This window comes from Lagenorhynchus albirostris, chromosome 13, assembly GCF_949774975.1.
Source record: "Lagenorhynchus albirostris chromosome 13, mLagAlb1.1, whole genome shotgun sequence".
Taxonomy (NCBI): domain Eukaryota; kingdom Metazoa; phylum Chordata; class Mammalia; order Artiodactyla; family Delphinidae; genus Lagenorhynchus; species Lagenorhynchus albirostris.
This window is the reverse complement of record NC_083107.1, coordinates 9,299,538-9,321,441: the sequence shown is the minus strand read 5'-3', so window position 1 is coordinate 9,321,441 and position 21,904 is coordinate 9,299,538. Positions and strand designations below refer to the sequence as shown.

The following is a 21,904-nucleotide window of genomic DNA, read 5'->3' as shown; positions in this document are numbered from 1 at the left end:
TAGAAGCACTCAACAGTAAAATCAACTGGGCCTTTTTTGAAAAGGGCATCTTTGTTTAGTATTTCTATTTTAAAAAGACACTGTCCTGGGCTTCCCTGGTGGCGCAGTGGTTGAGAGTCGGCCTGCCGATGTGGGGGATGCGGGTTCGTGCCCCGGTCCGGGAAGATCCCACATGCCGCGGAGCGGCTGGGCCCATGAGCCATGGCTGCTGAGCCTGCATGTCTGGAGCCTGCATGTCCTGTGCGTCCGGAGCCTGTGCTCCGCAACGGGAGAGGCCACAGCAGTGAGAGTCCCGCGTACCGCAAAAAAAAAAAAAAAAAAAAAGACACTGTCCTATTCTGGTTCTCTATTTCTTCTTGTGTCACTTTTTCAATTTTTATCTAAAATTATACTCATTTTATCTAGCTTATTAATGTAAAGTTATTCGTATTAGTCTCATTGTTTTTCACATATCTACTGTATGTCTTGCTATTTCCCCTTTTCTTTCTTTATTTGCATCTTCTGTTTTTCTTGATAGTTTTGCCAAAGATATTATTAGTTATTCTTAAGAATCAGCTTTATGTTTTTATTAACCTTCTCTTTGGTACGCTTTGACGCTCTTTTCCAAATTTTTGTATTGAATGTTTAGCTCATTTAGTTTTTTTTTTTTAATTTAAAAAAATTTTTTGGCTGCGTTGGGTCTTCGTTGCTGCGCGGGCTTTCTCTAGTTGTGGCGAGTGGGGGCTACTCTTCATTGCGGTGCGCAGGCTTCTCATTGCAGTGGCTTCTCTTGTTGTGAAGCATGGGCTCCAGGTGTGCAGGCTTCAGTAGTTGCAGCATGCGGGCTCAGTAGTTGTGGCGCACCAGCTCTAGAGCACAGGCTCAGTAGTTGAGGTGCATGGGCTTAGCTGCTCCGTGGCATGTGGGATCTTCCCAGACCAGGAATCGAACACATGTCCCCTGCACTGGCAGGCAGATTCCTAACGACTGTGCCACCAGGCAAGTCCCACATTTAGTTTTAAACTTTCTTGCTTCCAGGTGAATGTAATATAAAGTTATGACTTTCCCTCTATATACAGCTTTAGCTATAGCCCACAAATTTTGAGTATTTTGTGTGTGTGTGTGTGTGTGGTACGCGGGCCTCTCACTGTTGTGGTCTCTCCCGTTGCGGAGCACAGGGTCCAGACGCGCAGGCTCAGCGGCCATGGCTCACGGGCCCAGCCACTCTGCGGCATGTGGGATCCTCCCGGACCGGGGCACGAACCCACGTCCCCCACATCAGCAGGCGGACTCTCAACCACTGCGCCACCAGGGAAGCCCCACGCCTGCATTTTTACTCACCTAAAATTTTAAAAATTACTTAAAAATTTAAAATAAACATTATTTTTAAATGTTTAATATTTTTGACATATTTTACATTTTTGTTTTGTATATCCTTAACTACTTATTGTAGATATAGATGATTTTACTACTTTTGTCTTTTAACCTTCCTACTAGCTTTATAAGTGGTTGATCTAACTACTTTTATTGTACATTTGCCTTTACCAAAGAGCTTTTTCCTTTCATAATTTTCGTATTTCTAGTTGTGGTCTTTCTTTTCTGCTTCAAGAAGTCTAACATTTCTTGTAAAGCCAGTTGAGCGGTGCTGAATGCAGTGGTGCTGAATGAGTGGTCTACTTCATGCAGACCTGAGAGGGACAGGCTGGCTGACCAGAGGATCACAAAGTCACCACTTCCAGGCTCATGACGGAACCCCTACTTTCTCCTCCTCGGGCAGCTGGAAGACAGGACGCTGATCTGGTGTGCGGGTCCATGGAGGAACGAGACAGCACCTCGTTCTCCTCACTCTGCCGCAGGCTCAGGGATTATCCCCCACGGCCCTCCTCAGCCTTTGCTTGTGGACTTCTTCCAAGTGGAATTTCCTGAACTGGTTATCAGCAAGCAGGAAGCCTCTGCGTGTGCGGGGTTGGGGGTAGGGGTGGGAAGCAGGTATTAGGCAGTAATGCTGGGGGGGGGGCACTGAAGATGGTGGCGTGCTGGGGCCATGTGAGGGGCTGGGGGATGGACAGGGGACACAGTGGTCCTGGTCCCTGGAGGGGCGGCTTGTTATTCCCCAGACTGATGTCTCACGCCCCAGTCGTGTAACAGGAAGCTTCATCTGAAAGCCACCTGAGCGAGGGAATTTTTCTGTCTCTGGGAAAGCCCCCTAGCAGGTCCCTGGTCCAGCCCAGGCTGGCTTCCTGCTTAAGCCAAGCAAATATTGACAATCCCTGGTTGCACTTCTACTTTCCTTTCGCTCTATATTATCCTCATGATGATGATTCATTATACACTACCTCTGTTTGCTTTGATCCAGTGACTTCTTATCACAACCTAGAAATCTTGGATTTCTAGGTAAGTGAAACTGAGCAGGGGCCTGTTTCTCTCCTCAGATGCCTTACAAGCAGAGTGTGTTTGACTGAGATGAGACGGGCCCACTGACAGATTAGCCCTCCTGCAGCCAGCCTGGACCTCAAAGGCACCCCCTGCAGCCACTCGTCGGCCGGCAGAGCTCTCAATGTCTGGCCCCAGCCCACCTTCCCCTTGGACTCCTCTGCAGCTTCCTGCTCCTTCTGCTTTGGCCAGTGTGACCTCCCCATAATTCCCCAGACATGTCCTGCACTTGTCCATCTTTGCATGTGCTGTGCCCCCTATGTGGAATACCTTTCCCCTCCTCCCTGCCTTCAAAATAGCCATTAGCCCTGTAAGAACAAATACTGACACGTATGCTAACACATATATATGGAATCTAAGAAAAAAAGAAAAAAAAAAAAGGTCATGAAGAACCTAGGGGCAAGACGGGAATAAAGACACAGACCTACTAGAGAACGGACTTGAGGATATGGGGAGGGGGAAGGGTAAGCCGTGACAAAGTGAGAGAGTGGCATGGACATATATACACTACCAAACGTAAAATAGATAGCTAGTGGGAAGCAGCTGCATAGCACAGGGAGATCAGCTTGGTGCTTTGTGACCACCTAGAGGGGTGGGATAGGGAGGGTGGGTGGGAGGGAGGGAGATGCAAGAAGGAAGAGATATGGGAACATATGTATATGTGTAACTGATTCACTTTGTTATAAAGCAGAAACTAACACAGCATTGTAAAGCAATTATACTCCAATAAAGATGTTAAAAAAAAAAGAACAATTTAAATGTTGCTTCTTCTTTGACGATTTTCCTGCTCCCAGGGCTAACATTCCCTTCTTTTTCTTCCACTAGCACATCTCTATTCATCTATTTTGGTGTGTAGGTTCTTTTTCATAATTTTAAAGTTGGATCTAACTCACATGCCATAACACCCATCCCTTTGAAGTGTGCAGTCCGGTGGCTTTTAGCATATTCACAAAGTGTGCAACCATCAGCAAAATCAATTTGAAAACCTCTTCCTTGTCCCCCATACCCCTTAGTTGTCGCTCCCCACCCCTCCCTCCCTCGAGCCCCCCGCACCCGTACGAATCCGCTTTCTGTCTCTATGGATGTGCCTATCCTGGACATTTCATAGGATGGAATTATTCAATTATGTGGCCATTTGGCACTGGCTTCCCTCTCTCAGCATGTTTTCAAGGTTCATCCATGTTGTAGCATGTTGTAGCATGAATCAGCACTTCATTCCTTTTTTTGTTTTTGTTTTTTGTTTTTGTTTTTGTTTTTGTTTTGCGGTATGCGGGCATCTCACTGTTGTGGCCTCTCCCGTTGCGGAGCACAGGCTCCAGATGCGCAGGCTCAGCGGCCATGGCTCACAGGCCCAGCCGCTCTGCGGCATGTGGGATCTTCCCGGACCGGGGCACGAACCTGTGTCCCCTGCATCGGCAGGCGGACTCTCAACCACTGCGCCACCAGGGAAGCCCTTCATTCCTTTTTTTAATGGTCAAATAACATTCCGTTGTATGGACAGGGCACATTTGTTTATCCATTCATCAGCTGATGGACAACTAGATTGTCTTCCACTTTGGCACTATTATGAATAATTCTTTTTATAATCATATTTATTTATATTTTTTACTTTATTGATGTACAGTTGATTTACAATGTGTTAATTACTGCTGTACAGCAAAGTGATTCAGTTACACATATATATACATTCCTTTTTTTAAAATATTCTTTTCCATATGGTTTATCATAGGATATTGAATATAGTTCTCTGTGCTCTACACTAGAACCTTGCTGCTTATCCATTCTATATATAAAAGCTCACATGTGCTAACCCCAGCCTCCCATTGCATTCCTTCCCCAACCCCCTCCCCCTTGGCAACCACCAGTCTGTTCCCTACGTCCATGAGCCTGTTTCTGTTTCTTTCTTTCTTTCTTTTAATAGTTATTTATTTACTTGGCTGCTCCGGATCTTAGTTGCGGCATGCGGGATCTAGTTCCCTGACCAGGGATCGAACCCGGGCCCCCTGCATTGGGAGCATGGAGTCTTAACCACTGGACCACCAGGGAAGTCCCTGTTTCCCAGGGAAGTCCCAGGGAAGTCCCTGTTTCGTAGATAGGTTCATTTGTGTCATATTTTAGGTTCCACATATAAGTGATATCATATGGTATTTGTCTTTCTCTTTCTGACTTACTTTACTTAGTACGATAATCTCTAGTTGAATTCCCTCCTTATCCCCTATAATCTTTTTTTTCTCTTAAATTCTAGTTTGTCTGATGCTAATACAGCTACAACTGAGCAGAAGCTAAGACCAAGGAGCCTAATCTGTCTTTTATGATGAACAAGAATAATGACTTGGACCTAGTTTAAGGAAACTTTTACTTTTGGTTTACAAATAACTAGATCAAAGGATTTACATAGGATATTGATTTGGGGGGGGAGGTGGCTCTTGGTTGCCCACTTATGTCTCAAGAGATACGCCCAAAGTTTGATGGTCTGGGCACTGGGCAATCTCTTCCTATCTGCTCTTATGCTGCAAGGCCCAGGCATTTTCCATTTATGTTACCTTGAGGGATCTCCAAGGCAAGCCTGATCATGGGCTGCCACCATGTGTTTGTTTGTTCTTCATATTTGCTTGGTATATATTTCTTTTCCTTTATTTTTAGTCTTCTTGGATTTTGTTTTAGGTCCACCTCTCAGAGATAGAATGTAACAGGATTGTATTTTTTAAATTTATTTATATTTTTTATTTGCCCAAACTGAAAATCCTTGTCAACTGAGAGGTGAATTTAACCCATTCACATTTACTATTAGTGCTGCTCTGTCTGGACTTGTACCTATCTACTTTACTTTTTATTCTTTTATCTCCTATCCTGCCTTTTGTTGGATTGTTGAAATTGGAGTTCTATTATTTTAATGATTTGGAATTTATATATTCTGTTTGTAGTCTTCTACACTCTGTATGTTCTTCAACATATCAATTCAACTTACATTTTTCTCATTTTGTTGTTTATTTCTTCCTAGTGAGAAAAGAAACTTAGCATGCTTTTGCTTCCCCTCGCTCCATCCAAAATGATACTGACTGTGGTTTTCACTCCAGATTTTTATTGATTTTTTTTAATGACTAACACGTATTTAGACTCAACTTTCTGTGCTTTCATTGATCACAAAAAGTTAACTTTTCTTGTTTTTTCTTATGAAGCAATTTCTCTAAAAATTCTTTCATAAAGTATTGGTGAGTGAAAAACCAAGTTTATATCTGAAAATTTCATTTTTCTCTCATGCTTGAATGAGAGAGTAGTTGCTTGGAGAATTTTAAATTTCAAAATTATTCCCTCATCAAAATGAAGACTTAAGATCTGTACATTTTAGTGTATGTAAATTATACCTTAATAAAATTTAAAAACTCTCTGAACCTTGAAGATATTATTCCATTGTCTTTCAACATCCAGTATAGTTGAGGAAAAGTCTACTGTTAATTTGATTCACATTCTTTGTATGTGATCTAGTTTTTTCCTCCTTGGGTCTTCTCTTTACCCCCAATGCTCTGAAATTTCATCAGTATGTGTGAAGATGAAGGTTTTTTGGGTTTTTTTCATGTATTCTGTTTGGCAACTAGCATGCTTTCTCAGTATGAAGAGTCATGTCTTTCCTCAATATAAATTTTCGTTTCTTCTTTGAGTATTCTCTTTCCTCCATTTTCTCTATTTTCCCCTGAAATTTTGGATAGTTGAATTTCTGCATCTATTCTCTTTTATTTCATATATTTCATCTCTTTGTAACTTTGCAGTCCATTCTGTTTGCTTCCAGATCATGAATTATTTTTCAGCTATAATCTTTCTGCTGTTCAGTCCATCTAATAAGTTTTTATTTCAATGATTTAGTTTTTTGTTTCCAAGGTACCTAGATTTTTTTTTTTGTACCTAGATTTTTTGATGCAATATCTTTTTGCATCTAATTATATTTGTCTTAAAGCCCAGGTCTGTCTGCTCTATTAACTGTGTATTTTTTTTCAGGTATGAAGTCCTCTTTTTGCTGAGTTGGATGCCTTTTCCCCCATGATGTTAGTTTTCCTCAAATACTTGGCTTTTCTTGGGTGTCATCTCCCCTGGAACTGAGATTCCTGGTTAGCCTGGGTGCTTTGCTTGCAAAGAATAGAATATTCAGCTGTGAATTACACCGCATCTGCTTAAAGTGATAATGAGAAATGGAATGTACGTACTGCTGGACAAGATGAGTCAACAATTAGCTTTCTGGGGCTTCCCTGGTGGCACAGTGGTTAAGAATGTGCCTGCCAATGCAGGAGACACAGGTTCGAGCCCTGGTACGGGAAGATCCCACGTGCTGCGGAGCAACTAAGTCCGTGTACCACAACTACTGAGCCTGTGCTCTAGAGTCGGTGAGCCACAACTACTGAAGCCCACGAGCCAAAACTACTGAAGCCTGCACACCTACAGCCTGTGCTCCGCAACAAGAGAAGCCACCGCAATGAGAAGCCCACGCACAGCGATGAAGAGTAGCTCCCTCTCACCGCAACTAGAGAAAGCCCGCGCACAGCAACGAAGACTCAACGCAGCCAAAGATAGATAGATAGATAAATAGATAAATAAATACATTTTATTTAAAAAAAATTAGCCTTCCAGATATAGAGGCTTCTCTTGCCTTACGGAACTTTCAGTATCTGGGGCTTTGCCTTAATTCTTTGACCCCAGACATCCAGCCGAACTACTCCTGCCCATGGTCAGACACACTGTGGCTCACTGCCTGCCTGAGATAAACATTCCTGGCTGTCCTTGTTTGTCTCAACTGGTATCACGGTTTCAGGCAGCTGCAATGTTAAACAACTGAAGCTGATGATGTTTGACAAATGCCCTGGGAATAGGGGTTTTCCCATGGAGAGGGTTCCAAGTTGGGTTAAGTAATGACAACACCCTATAAATGAAGACTTTCCAGGGAAGTGTAGTACAGGCCAAACAGTGATGATGCTCTGGTGGTAGAGCTTTCTGAGGAGTTCCCAACACAACCTGTCCCCTCTGGTGGCTGCAAGGCTGCTGGTTTTTAAGGCTACCGTGGAGCTGAGGTTAGAGGGATGGGAGCAGGCCAGGTTAAACCACCACAAACCCCACTTCTCTTACCGAAATTGAGTAAATTCTCTTCGATAAACCTTGTTAGCCTTTGGTTAATATCAAGAGTTCTGTAAACGTTGAATTTTATAATCTTGCCAATATTTCTGTTGCTTTTATGGAGAAAAGCCTTTACAGAAGTCCTTATGCCACCACTCCAGAAGTCCCCCCTCTGGTTATATCATTTCAAAGGCTTCGCTAGGTATTAACTAATAAGGAGGCATTCGCTGGAAGTAGGATTAAAGTGCTACCCTCGGCTTGGAGGTATTTGGGTTTTAAAAAAAAAAAAAGAGACTTCGGGCTTCCCTGGTGGCGCAGTGGTTGAGAATCTGCCTGTCAATGCAGGGGACACAGGTTCGAGCCCTGGTCTGGGAAGATCCCACATGCCACGGAGCAACTAGGCCCGTGAGCCACAACTACTGAGCCTGCGCGTCTGGAGCTTGTGCTCCGCAACAAGAGAGGCCGCGACAGTGAGAGGCCTGCGCACCGCGAAGAGGAGTGGCCCCCGCTCGCCGCAACTGGAGAAAGCCCTCGCACAGAAACGAAGACCCAACACAGCCAAAAATCAATAAATAAAATTTAAAAAAAAAAGACACTTAAAAGATGAAAAAAGTTGTCTTTTTTCAGGAATCATTCCAAAATACTGGGGTGATGTGGGGGCCGCCGGGACCACCCCCCAGACCCCGACTGCCAGCCCAGTGATCTGTTGGCTGCTTCTCCTGGGAGATGCCTTTTCCAGGGGAAGGAAGCTGCCGTATTTTGAGTACTTCCTCTAAGCTACAAGTTTCATTCATTCATTCACTATCCTCACAACGTACCAGCAAAGAAAATTATCTTATTTCCACTTTACAGATGAAGAAACTTCCGTGACCAAGGTTAGAACACCCAAGGGTGGCAGAGAGGAGACCCCACTCCAGAGTGAAAGCTATTCTGGGGTCACCTAACCCAAAGTCTTGACCCTCTGGCTGGCCATGGTGCAGGGATGCCGTTTGTGGAGGTGCCCATCATCATGATCTTGGGCACAAGAGGTTCAAACTCCCTATTAGCTCTCTCCCTCACCAGTCATGAAGCAGGAACCAGAGCAAAGTAACAGGTATGGCTTGTCCTCCTCCATCCCCCGCCACAAATACTGGCTGACGAGGGGGTCCCCAGGTCACCTCCTCCCTTCACTCAAGAGCCAGAGCCTCCAGGAAGTCCTCACAAGTCAAGGGTGGCAAGGGCAGAGCCCGGTTGTAGCTGTAGGACTATCCCCTTCACATGCTCAGCAACACAGAGTCCAGAGTCCACAGGCCTGAGGGCCCAGACCCTGCCTAGTCCACTGCAAGCCCAGGATGTCTCTGTGGAGAAGAGGAAGGCATGTCCCCACGCCCCTGCAACCTGACCAGTCCCCAGCCCTACTCACTCCCACTGACTGCAACAGAGGGGACATACACATTACAAAATCATTCATAAAAGACAAACTTTATTTTGATATCTCAGAAACTGGCAAGGAAAGAAGCCCAATGGTAACAGCGCACTCTCACATGCTCACTCATCTTCAGATGCACGATCTCACTGGGACCTCACAACCGCCCTGCAAGGAAGGCGGGGCAGGTGGCTGCTGATCGCCTTTACAGAGGACTTGTTAAAGTGACCCAGCTTCCATACAGACTGTCAACATTCTACCAGGCGGACAGCGGCCAAGACGGCAGAGTAGAAAGACCCTGAGCTCATCCCCTCTCACGAGCACACCAAAATCACAATGATATACAGAACAACCATTGATGAAAAAGCCCAGACCTACCAGAAAAGATCTTCTACAACTAAAGACATAAAGAAGGAACCATACTGAGATGGGTAGGAGGGGCAGACTCACCATATAATCAAGTCCCATGCCCTTGGGTGGGCAACCCACAAGCTGGAGAGGAACTGCAAAGGTTCCTCTCACAGGAGTGAGAGCTCTGAGCCTGATGCCAAGATCCCCAGCCTGAGGGTCGGGCACCAAGAAGACAAGCCCCCAGTACATTTGGCTTTGAAGGCCAGCAGGGCTTAATTTCCGGAGTCCCAAAGGACGGGGGGAAACAGGGACCTCGCTCTTAAAGGGCGCATGCAAAATCCCACCCACGCTGGGACCCAGGGCAGAAGCAGTAATGTGATAGGAGCCTGGGCCAGACCTACCTGCTGGTCTCGGAGAGTCTCCTGGAAAGGCGGGGGCAGGGGGGCGGCTGTGGCTCACCCTGGGGACATAGACACTGACAGCAGATATTTTGGGGCACTCATTCTACCGCGTGAACACTGCTGCCGGTGGCTGCCATCTTGGCTCACTAACAGGCCAACACAAGCTTCGGGACACCTTGGACTCCATACCCAACTGTGTCAGGGACCAGCCCTTTCCCTCACCCCACCAGCAATCCGACACCAGCTCCAGGATCCCTGGGCTCTGCAGCCAGACTCCAGGACCAGCTCTGCCTGCCAGTCGTCTAGCACCAACCCTAAAACCTGGCTTCACCCACCAGTGGGCAGGCAACAACCCCAGAGTCTTCTGGACGCTAACCCTGCCCACCAGTGAGCCAACACTAGCCCCAGGGTCCCCTGGAGTTCCTCAGCCAGCTGCCGCATGACCAAGCCTTGCTAACCAGCAGCCAGCAGCGTGCACACAGGGCAGGGCCAACCAAGCCTGTACCAGACTGCTCACGTAGTCAGCCTACCACAATGGAAGGACCCACACAGCCCTCTTAGGGGGAACCCCTAACATATAGCTTGGGTGATGAGAGGGGAGTAAGTACACTGCTGGGACACACAGGACGTCTCCTACAGGAGGCCACTTCTCCAAGGTCGAGAAATGTAACTAACCTACCACATACATAAAAATACAGATAGCACTTTAGACAAAGTGAGGCACCAGAAGAACACGTCCCAGACGAAGGAACAAAATAAAACCCCAAGAAGAAGAACTAAGTAAAACGGAGAGAGGCAACCTACTGAAGAAAAAGGTCAGAGCAGCGATCGTAAAGACGATCAAAACCCTCGGGAGAAAAATGGATGAGCAGAACAAGCAGTTAGGGGTTTTCAACAAAGAGTTAGAAAATATAAAGAACCAAACAGAGACAAAGAATACAACAACTGAAACGAAAAATACACTAGAAGGAATCAACAGCAGACCAAATGATACAGAGGAACAGGTCAGTGAGTTGGAAGACAGAGTACTGGAAATCACTGCCACTGAACAGAAAAAAGAAAAAAGAATGAAAAGAAATTAGGATAGTTTAAGAGCCCTCTAGGACAACATCAAATGCACTAATATTCACATTATATGGGCCTCAGAAGCGGAAGAGAGAAAGGGGCTGAAAACATATTTGAAAACACAATAGGTGAAAAATTCCCTAACCTGGGAAAGGAAACAGTCACTCAAGTCTAGGACACACAGGGAGTTCCATACAGGATTAACCCAAAGAGGAACATACCAAGACACACTGTAGTTAAAATGACAAAAATTAAAGACAGGGAATATTAAAAGCAGCAAGGGCAAAGCAACAAATAACATACAGGGAAATCCCATAAGGCTATCAGCTGATACGTCAACGGAAACTCTGCAGGCCAGAAGGAGTGACAGGATATACTTAAAGTAATGAAAGAGAAAAACCAACAACCAAGAGTACTCTACCCAGCAAGGCTCTCGTTCAGATTCAATGGAGACATCAAAAGCTTTACAGACAAGCAAAAGCTAAAAGAGTTCAACACCACCAAACCAGCTTTACAACAAATGTTAAAGGAACTTCTCTAGGTTAAAAAGAAAAGGCCACAACTAGCAACAAGAAAATTATGAAATGAGGAAGCTCACTGGTAAAGGCAAACATACAGTAAAGGTAGGAAATCATCCACACACAAAGCTAGTAGGGAGGTTAGAAGACAAAAGTAGTAAAATCATCTCTATCCACATAAGCAGTTAAGGGATACACAAAATAATTATATGCAAAATGCAACATCAGAAACAGTCATTGTGAGGGGAAGAGAGTACAAATGCAGGGTTTTTTAAATGCATTTCTTTTTTTTTTTTTTTTAATTGGGGTATAGCTGTTTTACAATGCTTTGTTAGTTTCTACTGTACAGTGAAGTGGAGTTACCTGTGCTATACAGCAGGTTCTCAGTAGTTATCTATTTTATACATATTAGTGTATATATGTCAATCCCAATCTCCTAATTCATCCCACCTCCCCTTTCCCCCCCTTGGTGTCCATACATTTGTTCTCTATGTCTGCTAAAATGTATTTCAAATTAAGCAATCAGCAACTTGAAACAACCATATATATACATATATATGTATGTGTGTGTATATATATATATATATATATATATATATATATATATATATGTATTATGGACTCATGGTAACCACAAACCAAAAATCATGGTAACCACAAACCAAAAATCTATAACAGATATACACACAAAAAAGAAAAAGAAATCCAAACATAACACTAAAGATAGTCATCAAATATCAAGAGAACAAAACAAGAAGAAAGGAAGAAAAAAGACCTACAAAAACAAACCCAAAACAATTAACAAAATGGCAATAAGAACACACACTGATAATTACCTTAAATGTAAATGGACTAAATTTACAACCAAAAGACATAGAGTAGCTGAGGGATACAAAAACAAGACCCATATGTGCTGCCTTACAAGAGGCTTATGTCAGATACAGAGACACACACAGACTGAAAAGATACATGCACCCCAATGTTCACAGCAGCCTTATTTACAATTGTCAAGATATGGAAGCAACCTAAGTGTCCATCAACAGACGAATGGATAAAGAAGTTATGGTATACATATACAATGGAATACTACTCAGCCATAAAAAAGAATGGTATTTTGCCATTTGCAGTAAAATGGATGTACTTGGAGGACATAATGCTAAGTGAAATAAGTCAGACAGAGAAAGACAAATACTGTATGATTTCATTTATATATGGAATCTAAAAAAATACAACAAATTAGTTAATATAACAAAAAAGCAGACTCACAGATATAGAGAACAAACTAGTGGTTACCAGTAGGGAGAGGGAACAGGGAGGGGCAATTTAGGGGTAGAGGATTAAGAGGTACAAACTATTAGGTACAAAATAAGCTACAAGGATATACTGTACAACAGGGGGAAGACAACCAATAGTTCTATAATAACTATAAATGGAGTATAACATTTAAAAATTGTGAATCTCTACGTTGTACATCTATAACTTATTAATACTGTATAACAACTATACTTCAATTTAAAAAAATAAATAAATAAACAAAATTCCACCCAGATACTCCCTGCATCTGGTCCAGGCTCCTCAATACCCCGGGGTGGGCAGGGCTTCACCAGACACGCGCAGGTACCTTAAGTTCCTTAGCCATAAAACCAGGGATCAGGCTGCCCCCTCTCTACACAAAGGCCCTTCTCACTGGCACATGTGAGTTCCTGGGACTCCAGTGTACCGGGGATTGCTAGGTTCATGGTGGCTGAACCAGGTGACCCGCCAAAAGCCTTGGCAGGCAAAAATGAACGTGGAGCTAGGCAGAGGGGTGAGAACCCCGCTGGCCCATTGCTGAGCCACTTTTTCCAGCCAGACGCCCACCAGGGAGGTAGTTCCGGTGTGGGCAGAAAGGGGCACCTCCTTGGTCCACTGGCCCCCTCCTGCTGAGGAGGGGGAAGAGCCATTGCGGCCCTGACTCCATCTCTCCGCCACACCTGTCGCTAACCAGGCTTTCTGACTCTTCTCCAGAAGGTGGGCAAAGCTGCACCTCGTCCCTTGGCAGGGGCCGGGCTCAGAGCTGAGCACCTACACCAGGGCCCAGAGCAGGAGGGTCCCAAGCCGAGGCCACCGCCTCAATCTCCCAGCGGCACACGGGGCATCTGGCCGTGTCCCTGAAGACCCGCCAGGCACAGCAGCTGCAGAAGTGTGTGTGGCCGCAGGGGACAAGGCAGGTGTTGGCAGCCTGGTGGAAGCAGATGACACACTCCTCTCCTGCTGCGGCTGGGAAAGGGGACAACAGAGGTCAGGGGCGCTTGGGGGCAAGGGGTGGGCAGCCCACTCATGATATAACCACAGGACAGAGAACTTGCAGTCGGATTCTGAAGAATATTACCTTGTAAGAAAATGCTCACAATGTAATCAAGTGAAAAAGGTTGGGACGAAAACCATAAGGTACAAACATACATATAATAAGATTCCACTTTAGAAAAAAGGAAAGCAAAGCACAAATAACTCCCCATATATAAGTCCACAAAATACTGGGAGGAAATCCACCTAACAGGTAATGCGAGGTTTGGGAGGTATTTTTTTGTTTTTGTTTTACTTCCTTCTTTATCCTTTAATACGTATTTTATTTCTGTTTGGCAAATTACTATGAACGTGGATTGCTTTTTTAAAAGCAGACGGACAAAATAACATCTGTTCATGAACGTGCTCCAGTAACTTGTGAAGTTAGCCAATGTCCTAGAAGGCAGAGCTGTTAAATTGCTTTTAGGTTTCCAGGGGCGGAGCCAAATCTTTCTGGCCTAAAGCCCGTGGGAGACTTGATAGGACTTGGAAAGACTTAACTGAGCTCCCAGGGCTGGGGCCTCCCCCAGCTCCCCTAGTGCTGGAGTCCTGGGGAGTCCCTTGGGGCTCGGGGAAGCCACTCACCTTTGGACTCAGGCAGAGCTTCATCACTGAGGACCCATGGCATGGCTGGGGTCGGGGCGCTGACTGTAGGATCTAAGGCAGAAAGGGAAAGTCAGGGCCTGGGGAAAGCGAAGTCAGAGTGTCCTCGTTCCCTCCCACCTCCCCAGCCCCTGCCCCTAAACCAAAGTGTCCATCCCCTTTCTTTTCTGGGGTGCAATGCTGGAGCTCCAAGCTGGTCACCCAGCCCTGTGTGGCCGCCCCTTTCCCAGTCGAACCCAGCAGAGAATCTGTAGAACTGCAGGTTCCTCCTGCTAATCCTCCTTCCTTTAGACAGCTCCCCTCTGCCCTACTTCCGCTGCTTGAGCGGGAGACCTTCCGCATTATTCACGGTCCCCAACCCAGATGTGCTTCAAAATCCCCCAGGAGGGAAAACAGGTGCTTGGGGCTCCACTCCAGACCTACCAATTCAGGGGCTCCAGAGGTGAGGCTCCAGCAGCTGTGACAAGCAGTGTGAAAAACAAACGCGCGGGGGTGTCTGGAAAGCTGGTGCAGGCCCATGGAACACCAGCCCAGAATGCCAAAATTTCTTTTTATGAGTGTTCCTGTATCTCCTCCCTCTCCTGAAATCCTCTCTCCTTTCAGGTGGTCCTTGTTTCCCCACCCAGTGCCTGAACATCTCACCTTTGCCCCCCAGGCTGCCTTCCTGCTCTCCTCTAACTCTCACACTTATGTTCCCTTTGTTGCCACCCCTGTCTCAGCAAACTCCTACTTAGACTGCAAAGCCTAGCCCCCAAATTTCTTCCTTTGTGAAAGAGATCAGCCCTCTAACAGATGTTTGGGGTGCTGAGCACGTCTTCTCATTCTTCAGAGATGAGGCTGCCCTCCCTATGACTAGGTCTTGTCCCCACTGCCCACCTTCATACCCTGACATGAGCTGATGGAAAAACTGGCTGCATATGAATGAAACAACAGTTCTCCCCGCGGCTCTGGATGCAGGTGAAGTACCGCCCGAGCCTCCACCTCCTCCCGCCCAGGGGAGGAGCCTGGGTCCCCACCCGTGGCCTCACCCAGCAGTTCGATGGCCTTGGTGGTCCCGTACACGTCCATCACGGCCCAGAGCGGGGCGCCCATGAGCACGTCCTTACGCAGCAGGAGCCGGGGGCCCGCGTTTACCTGGGCGAAGAGCCGGCCCAGGCGGTTCACCCAGAAGCGCACCACGTCCCCGGTGAGCCCGCAGCCATCGGGCAGCATGGCCGCCCACGTCGGGCTCTGCTGCTCCAGGTCCGGGCACACGAAGGGGGGCAGGCCGGACGCGGTCACCCGCTCGGGGTCCAGGCGCGTGAAGCCCACGCGGAGGCCGCCAACCCAGCCGCACTCGTGACACAGCACGCGCAGCTCCACGCGCTCTCCGGGCCTCACCGGCCGCTGGCTGAACACGATGCCGTCACGGAATGTGGCGCGCCTGCGCGCGGTGCTCCGCTGCGCGTCCAGACGCACCTGCGCGCCCACGGCCTCGGCGTGGAAACGGAGCGCCTCCCGGGGCATCTCGGCGTCTGCGGGGGCGGGAGGTGTCAGTGCGGCGCGGGGCGGGCCGGACCCACGGGCTGCAAAGGCCATCACAGCACCCACCCCTCCCAGGGGAGGGGGCGTTTCCACCAGCCCTCGCTCCCCGGTGCCACTGTCCCCGCTCTTCCCCCACCACCTCTCCCCACCCCACCCCCCCACCTCTCCCCACCCCGACATTAGAACCAGTGAGGAGTCCGCTTTGCCTATCAGGGATCTTAGTTCCCTCGTGAATCTCCCCAAGCCTCAGTTCCCCTCCCGTAGGGAATGTTGTAAAAATTAAAGGAACCGCAGTTCCTTTAATGGCAGCACCGGCTCTGGATACCTGGTAATGGCTCTTATTGCCGTTAACTAGAAAGAGCGGGTTTTAGAACGGTAGACAGAATATGACCCTGGTTTTGACACATACACTTATACGTTTACTATATACATGTATATCTCATCTGTTTCTAGAAACAGCCTGAAAGGAACTGGACTGACATGCTGTGTGTGTGGTCGTCTCTGGTGCTGTGCTTTCCTCTCTGCTTGTGTGACTTTCTGATTTTCCCACAGAGAACCCGCGTGACTTGTGAAGCCCATGGACCCCAAAGAGGGTGACTTTCTTGTCCTGGGAGAGAAGGTGCCTGGCAACTCCCAATCCGGTGAGGGGGCAAAGCCTGCAGAGGGGGAGTCCCAGGTCAGCCCCTCAGAATCGTGGGCTGGGCCCAGCCAAGTCCTGGGTAGGCTTTGAAATCACGGGATTTCCTGACCTGACTCCACTTGGCAGCCGGGAAGGTTAAGTTCCTTGCTGGGCAGCTCTTTCTCTCAGCCCCAGAGGCCTGGAGGAAGCTGGCAGAGCTTTCTGCCCCCAGAACGGCTCTTATCTCCATAGGCCTTATCTCTCTCTCCCCATCCCCTCCTCCTCCCCTCCTGGCCCTGCTCTTTCTGGGTTGGAAGAGGGAAATAGAAAATTAAAAGAGGTGAATTCAGTCAAAACTTGAGCCAGGCAGTGGTTAAGAATCCGCCTGCCAGTGCAGGGGACACAGGTTCGAGCCCTGGTCCGGGAAGATCCCACATGCCGCGGAGCAACTAAGCCCGTGTGCCACAACTACTGAGACTGCACTCTAGCCACAACTACTGAGGCCACATACCACAATTACTGAAGCCTGTGCGCCTAGAGCCCGTGCTCCGCAACAAGAGAAGCCACTGCAATGAGAAGCCCGGGCACCACAACAAAGAGTAGCCCCCGCTCACTGCAACTAGAGAAAACCCGCGCACAGCAATGAAGACCTGATGCAGCCAAAAAAAAAAAAAAAACACTTGAGCCAGACCCCAGCCCCAAGGAGCAAGGCCCCTCCCTCCTGGCCCTCCTCTCTGACACCCACATGCCTGCAAGTTTCCAGCCCAGTACAAGGAGGGGAGGCTCCTGGTCAGGCACAAGGGACACCCTTAAGGTCACAGTGAATCCATCCCTGACCTCCAAAGGCCAAAGACAAGCCTGGCACGGCTCACCCTGGCTCGGGGGGCCTCTGAACCCACCCTACTATCCAAGCTCACCCCTCCCTCAGCCTCACCCACGCCCCTGCCCACGCCACCACCCCTTCCTGGAATGCCCTGGTCTCTCCCTCCCTTCCCAAAGGGTTGGCCCACCAACCCTTGCTCCTCCAGGCTGTGCACCAGCAAGGGAGGCCCAGAGAAGGCACAGATGGTGACCAGGAGCCAGAGTTGAGGGTCCTGACATCAGGTGGATCTGTCCTTGCATCCACTCAAGTTGCTGGGGCAGCCAGGAGACCCTGTGGAGGGCAGTGAGGACCGACACCCGGATTCTAGCCACGGCTCTGCTGCGAACCTAGGCAGGTCACTGCCCCTCTGGGTTTGGTCCCTTATCCACAGTGGGAATGATGTGCCTGACAGCCCAGGCCTGGAGTCTCCAGGCACTTGTCTGGGGATCCTGAATGTGAACACTTCAGTGCCCACCTGGACAGGCATCGGGCTGGGAGCGGGGGGCAGGTGGGGGCTCCTGATGTAATCAGCCGTAACCCACCCTGGAGGGTGGGGGCCACCCCCTCACTTGGCTGGGTCCCCGCCCATCCCTGAGGTCGGGACTGGAGGGAAGCCCTGGAGTGGGCTCGGTGTGGGTGGTGAGCAGGACCCTAAGCCTCTCCACACACCACCGCATCCAGCCCTGCCACCACGCGGCAAGGCCGAAAAGACCCCACCTGACCGCGGTGAGCAGCAAGGGCAGAGCTGGGGTTCCAACAGGGATCACCTCAGCCTCACCCAGTGCAGCCCCCGCAGGGAAAGGGGCCCACCCTCGGGTCGGGGCGACGGGAGACCCATCAGGCCCCGCTCGTGGCCCGAGACGGTACCCAGTGGAGATGACCCTGTCCTGGCCGACAGCTGACTCCCCTCCCTCGGCAAGGGGTCAGTGGATGGAGTCCCCCCCAACCCCCCGCACAGCTGCCGTGGACAGGGGCTGACGCAGGCAGGATTGGCTCTGGGGACAGTGGGATGGGGCATGGGGGGAAGCAGAGGAGCCAGGGAAATCGGCCTGTGGGAGCTATGTCCTCATGTCACCAAGTAGAGGAGGGAGGCTGAGAGGACACAAGTGCTGCACAGGACACCAGGGGCCAGTGGACTGTGCTCCCTTCTCCCAGCTGCACAGGCCGAGGTTGAGTGGCACTGACAGCCACCCTTGTCCTGCCGGCCGGGCAGAGAGCCTGCAAGACTGCATCCACCTGCGCGGCCCCTTCCTCTGCTTTGCGTGGGGCTCTGCGCCTGAGTTTGGAGTTGGCTCTGGGTGGCGTCTCCTTCCACTGGGCAGGCTGGCAGGGCTCCTCCCATTCTTTGACCCAGGCTACCCAGTCCCCCCCCCGCCCCCCGCTCCTGGGCCGGGGAGAGGCAGAGGTGGGTACAGGCCAAGTGTGGCTCTCCAAGTAGGCCTGTCCCCAGCCGGCTGGGCAGGGGGTTCTGAGCTCCTCATGCCCGTAGGTGGCTGTTCTTCTCATCAGCCGCATTTTCAGGCAGCATCCTGAGGCTCCAGAAGCTGCGTGGCCCATGGAGGACCCTCCCCAGTCGCGCCGCCTGACTCCTTCACTCCCCCACCGTGCACCGGGCTTGGCAACGAGGACTCCCTGGGCTGCTGGGGCGCGGGGAGCACAGTCATGGCCTCTGGATGTCCCACCCGCTGGACAGGTGGACTCCAACCCGAGCATCTTCGCAGCAAGGCTCTTGGAATCTAAGTGACGGGGTCAGCCCCCCATGCAGTGAGGACCTCCCTGGGTCTTCATTGTCATCACCGCCCCTCCAGCCATCCAGCCTCTCCTGGCACCGGGCACCCACTAAGTGCCTTCCAGTCTCCCCACCGCCCCACAGAGAAGCACTCTAAGGAAACGGAGCACGGGGAGGTGTTGGTGCAGCCAGAAGTGAGGGATCCCGGGCCGCACCCCTGCGCTGCCCCCTTCGTGGCACCATCATCGCCTGGAATCCAAACAGTTGCCGCTGCAGCAGCAGCATGGGTGTCTCCTGCCGCCTGGGAGGGAGCGGAGCCCAGGCTCTGGGAGCAGGAACGCGCGGGCTGGATCTCTGCTGGTAAAAGACCCGGTTCTCCATCTCCTGCCCCGCACACTAAGGGAACGCTGTGGCCTCAGGTGAGGCTGGCAGAGAACCACGGTGCCTGGTGACCTTGCGGTTCGTGCTTCTGGCAGCTCTGTAACCGGCAAGGCGTGTTGCTTGGCCCCCCCCAGCCTGCGGGTGAGGAAACTGAGGTCCCAGGGAGAAGTGACTCACCCAAGGTCCCACAGCTCCATGGGGCAGAGCTGGGACCCCTGGTCTTCCACCAGGCCCCCTACACTCTACCCTGTTCCCACCCCAACCATTCTTCACTCTGCACAGCAGGATCCGAAGGCAAATGGGTCATGTGGGTCGTCGCATCACTGCAGGGATTCTGGACCCGAGTCACTCAGCCTCTCTTGGATTCTTGCAAGGAAAGGGAGTTCGCTACCTCGCTGCCTCCTAATAGCTCACTGCCTAGGTCAGCCCAGCCCGTATCAGAAACTCCTCCTGAGCGATATTTACACTGATTCTACCTCTGCCTCCCGAGACTCCTTCCCCAGCAATAGCACAGAGCACCCCCTCTGCTTCCTGCACGCCTGGTCCAGGGACCAAGCACGGGGCTCCCACTTACCAGCCTGGGAGCAGATCTGAGCCCCCATCAGCCTGGGGTCCTCGGACACTGGTGCCTGGGTCTGAAGAAGGCCGGTGGACAGGTTTCCGAAGGATTCAGCAGGTCCCCTTGTCATGGGCCGGGATCATATTACACTGTTGATGATTAATTAGAGATTGCAGCCACAGGTTGCCATATCCAGGGAGTTTCCTGATGACTTCCTCTGGCTTGCAACAGGCCCGCTGCAGCTGGCTGGCCTGGAAGAAGCGGACACTGAGGAGGTGGCCTGGGTAGGATTTGGGTAGATTTCTCTCTTACTTTTGGCCAGTTGCCCTCAACCCGGCTGTGCATTATAATTGCCTGAGTCACGTTAGTAAGTACCTGTCCCCAGACCTGCCCCCAGAGACCTTGATCCCAGTGGCCTGGGGTGGGACCCAGCACCGGCATTTCTAAAAAGCACCCCAGGGACTTCCCTGGTGGTCCAGTGGTTAAGACTCTGTGCTCCCACTGCAGGAGACACGGGTTCGATCCCTGGTCAGGGAACTAAGATCCCAGAAGCCGTGCAGCGTGGCCAAAAAGTAAAAACTAAAATAAAATAAAAAACAAACTAATAAGAATAAAAGCACCACAGATGATTCTAATGTACAGCCGGGGTAGCAATGATTCACTGCTACTGACCCCAGCATACAGGAGGCGCTTAATCAGTGTTGGTGAAGTGGACTGAATTGAATTAGCTGCATTCCAGGACCTGTGAAGTTGCCCCAGGCCCGGGTCTCCGGCCAAGAGGAGAGGGCCCAGCAAAACGGAAAGGGAGAGGTGTCTATCGCTCCTCAGCTTTGCTGGAGCTGGAATTCCACTTCCCAGAATCCCCCACAAAACGCAGAGAGTCCCGCAGGAGGTCACGCCCAAGGCCTTGCTCCCAGGGTGTTAGAGGTGGAAAAGAGGTCAGAGATCTTCTGCACCTTCCGTGAGAGAAACTGAGGCTGGTGACGGGAAAGTGGCTTTTGCTCTAACAGAGCGCTTCTCAGACTGCAATGTGCACATGAACCTAGCGTGGGGATCTTATTCAGATGAAGGTTGATTCAGAAGCTCTGGGGCACCTGTGGGATTCTGCTTCTCAAACAAGGTGGTTCTGCAGACCCCACTTTAGGTGACAAGCCCTAGGTTAGTTTGGAGGCATGCGGGTACCCTGGCCCTCGACCTCCAGGCTAAGGCCCTCCCAAGACCCTCAGTAGAGCCCCCTCAGTAGTGTTTGTTAAATAAAGTCCAGCGCTGTATTAACTTGCTAATCCTCATGGCAACTTCTTGAAAAGGTTCTATTTATTGTAGTCATTCTCATTTTATAAATGGGGAAACTGAGGCACAAAGAGGTGAAGCAACTTGTCCACAAATACAAGTGACAGACCAGGGCGTGGCCCAGGCTGTTTGGCTGGAGAGCGGGTGCCCTACCCGCCATGATGTACTGCCTCCACCATCCTCTTTCAGGCCACGGCTCCTCTGGGCATTTTAACGTCTTCCCGTTCAACTGACACTAATAGGGATAGTTGCTGACTGGTTGCCCGAGTGTGAGGCAGAGGCCATCCCACGATGGAGACTGCACCCTACTCTCCCTTCCAGGCCACCCACTTGGCCGCAAGGCCTCTGCAAACGTTTGTTCCTGGAAGGCAATGACTGGCCCTCCAAGAGAAGGGCAGTCTCTGAGGCGCCCCCTGCTGGCTGTAGCAGGTACTGCAGGAGGTGCGAGCCCGTGAGCCCTCAGAAATAGGATGGGCGCCCCCAGGACCAGAGGTCAGAGGGGCTGAGGCTTCTGAGACCTCTGCCCCTCTTCCCCCCACCTTGAAGGTCCCCACAGTCCCTCCCTCCCCACCCAGGGTCCCCTCACTAGCAGTCAACCCTCAGTTTGCCCAGACCCCCATCATTACAAAAGGCTGTCCCACAGGTCATCTCCTAAGATGCCTCAAGTGCTCTGAGAAGCTTCTGGACAGCTGCTTCAGCCTCCACCACACAGCCGAGGAAGCTGAGCTCTTGCCCAGGGTTCACGCCAGCCTGCAGTCAA

The 21,904-nt window shown here is 50.0% G+C and overlaps 1 protein-coding gene and 1 non-coding gene across 3 annotated transcripts in view; both read right to left on the bottom strand.

The window, feature by feature from the left end:
* The window catches only part of NEURL3 (neuralized E3 ubiquitin protein ligase 3), a 98,989-nt gene extending 79,052 nt beyond the window's left edge, over window positions 1–19,937 (bottom strand). Inside the window, exons 1-4 of one of the 2 annotated variants that reach the window (XM_060170118.1) lie at window positions 19,870–19,937; window positions 15,209–15,694; window positions 14,163–14,234; window positions 12,488–13,511 (exon numbers count right to left, since the gene is read on the bottom strand). In XM_060170118.1, the coding sequence (XP_060026101.1) occupies window positions 13,303–13,511; window positions 14,163–14,234; window positions 15,209–15,694; window positions 19,870–19,897 (795 nt within the window). In that variant the 5' untranslated portion in view covers window positions 19,898–19,937 and the 3' untranslated portion in view covers window positions 12,488–13,302. Of the gene's footprint in view, window positions 1–12,487; window positions 13,512–14,162; window positions 14,235–15,208; window positions 15,695–19,869 lie in introns of those variants that run through there. The other variant, XM_060170119.1, reaches the window with a different exon arrangement.
* TRNAW-CCA (transfer RNA tryptophan (anticodon CCA)) lies at window positions 4,386–4,458 on the bottom strand. The gene has a single exon. It is a non-coding gene; the product is annotated as a tRNA-Trp (tRNA).
* Window positions 19,938–21,904: the final 1,967 nt, after the last annotated feature.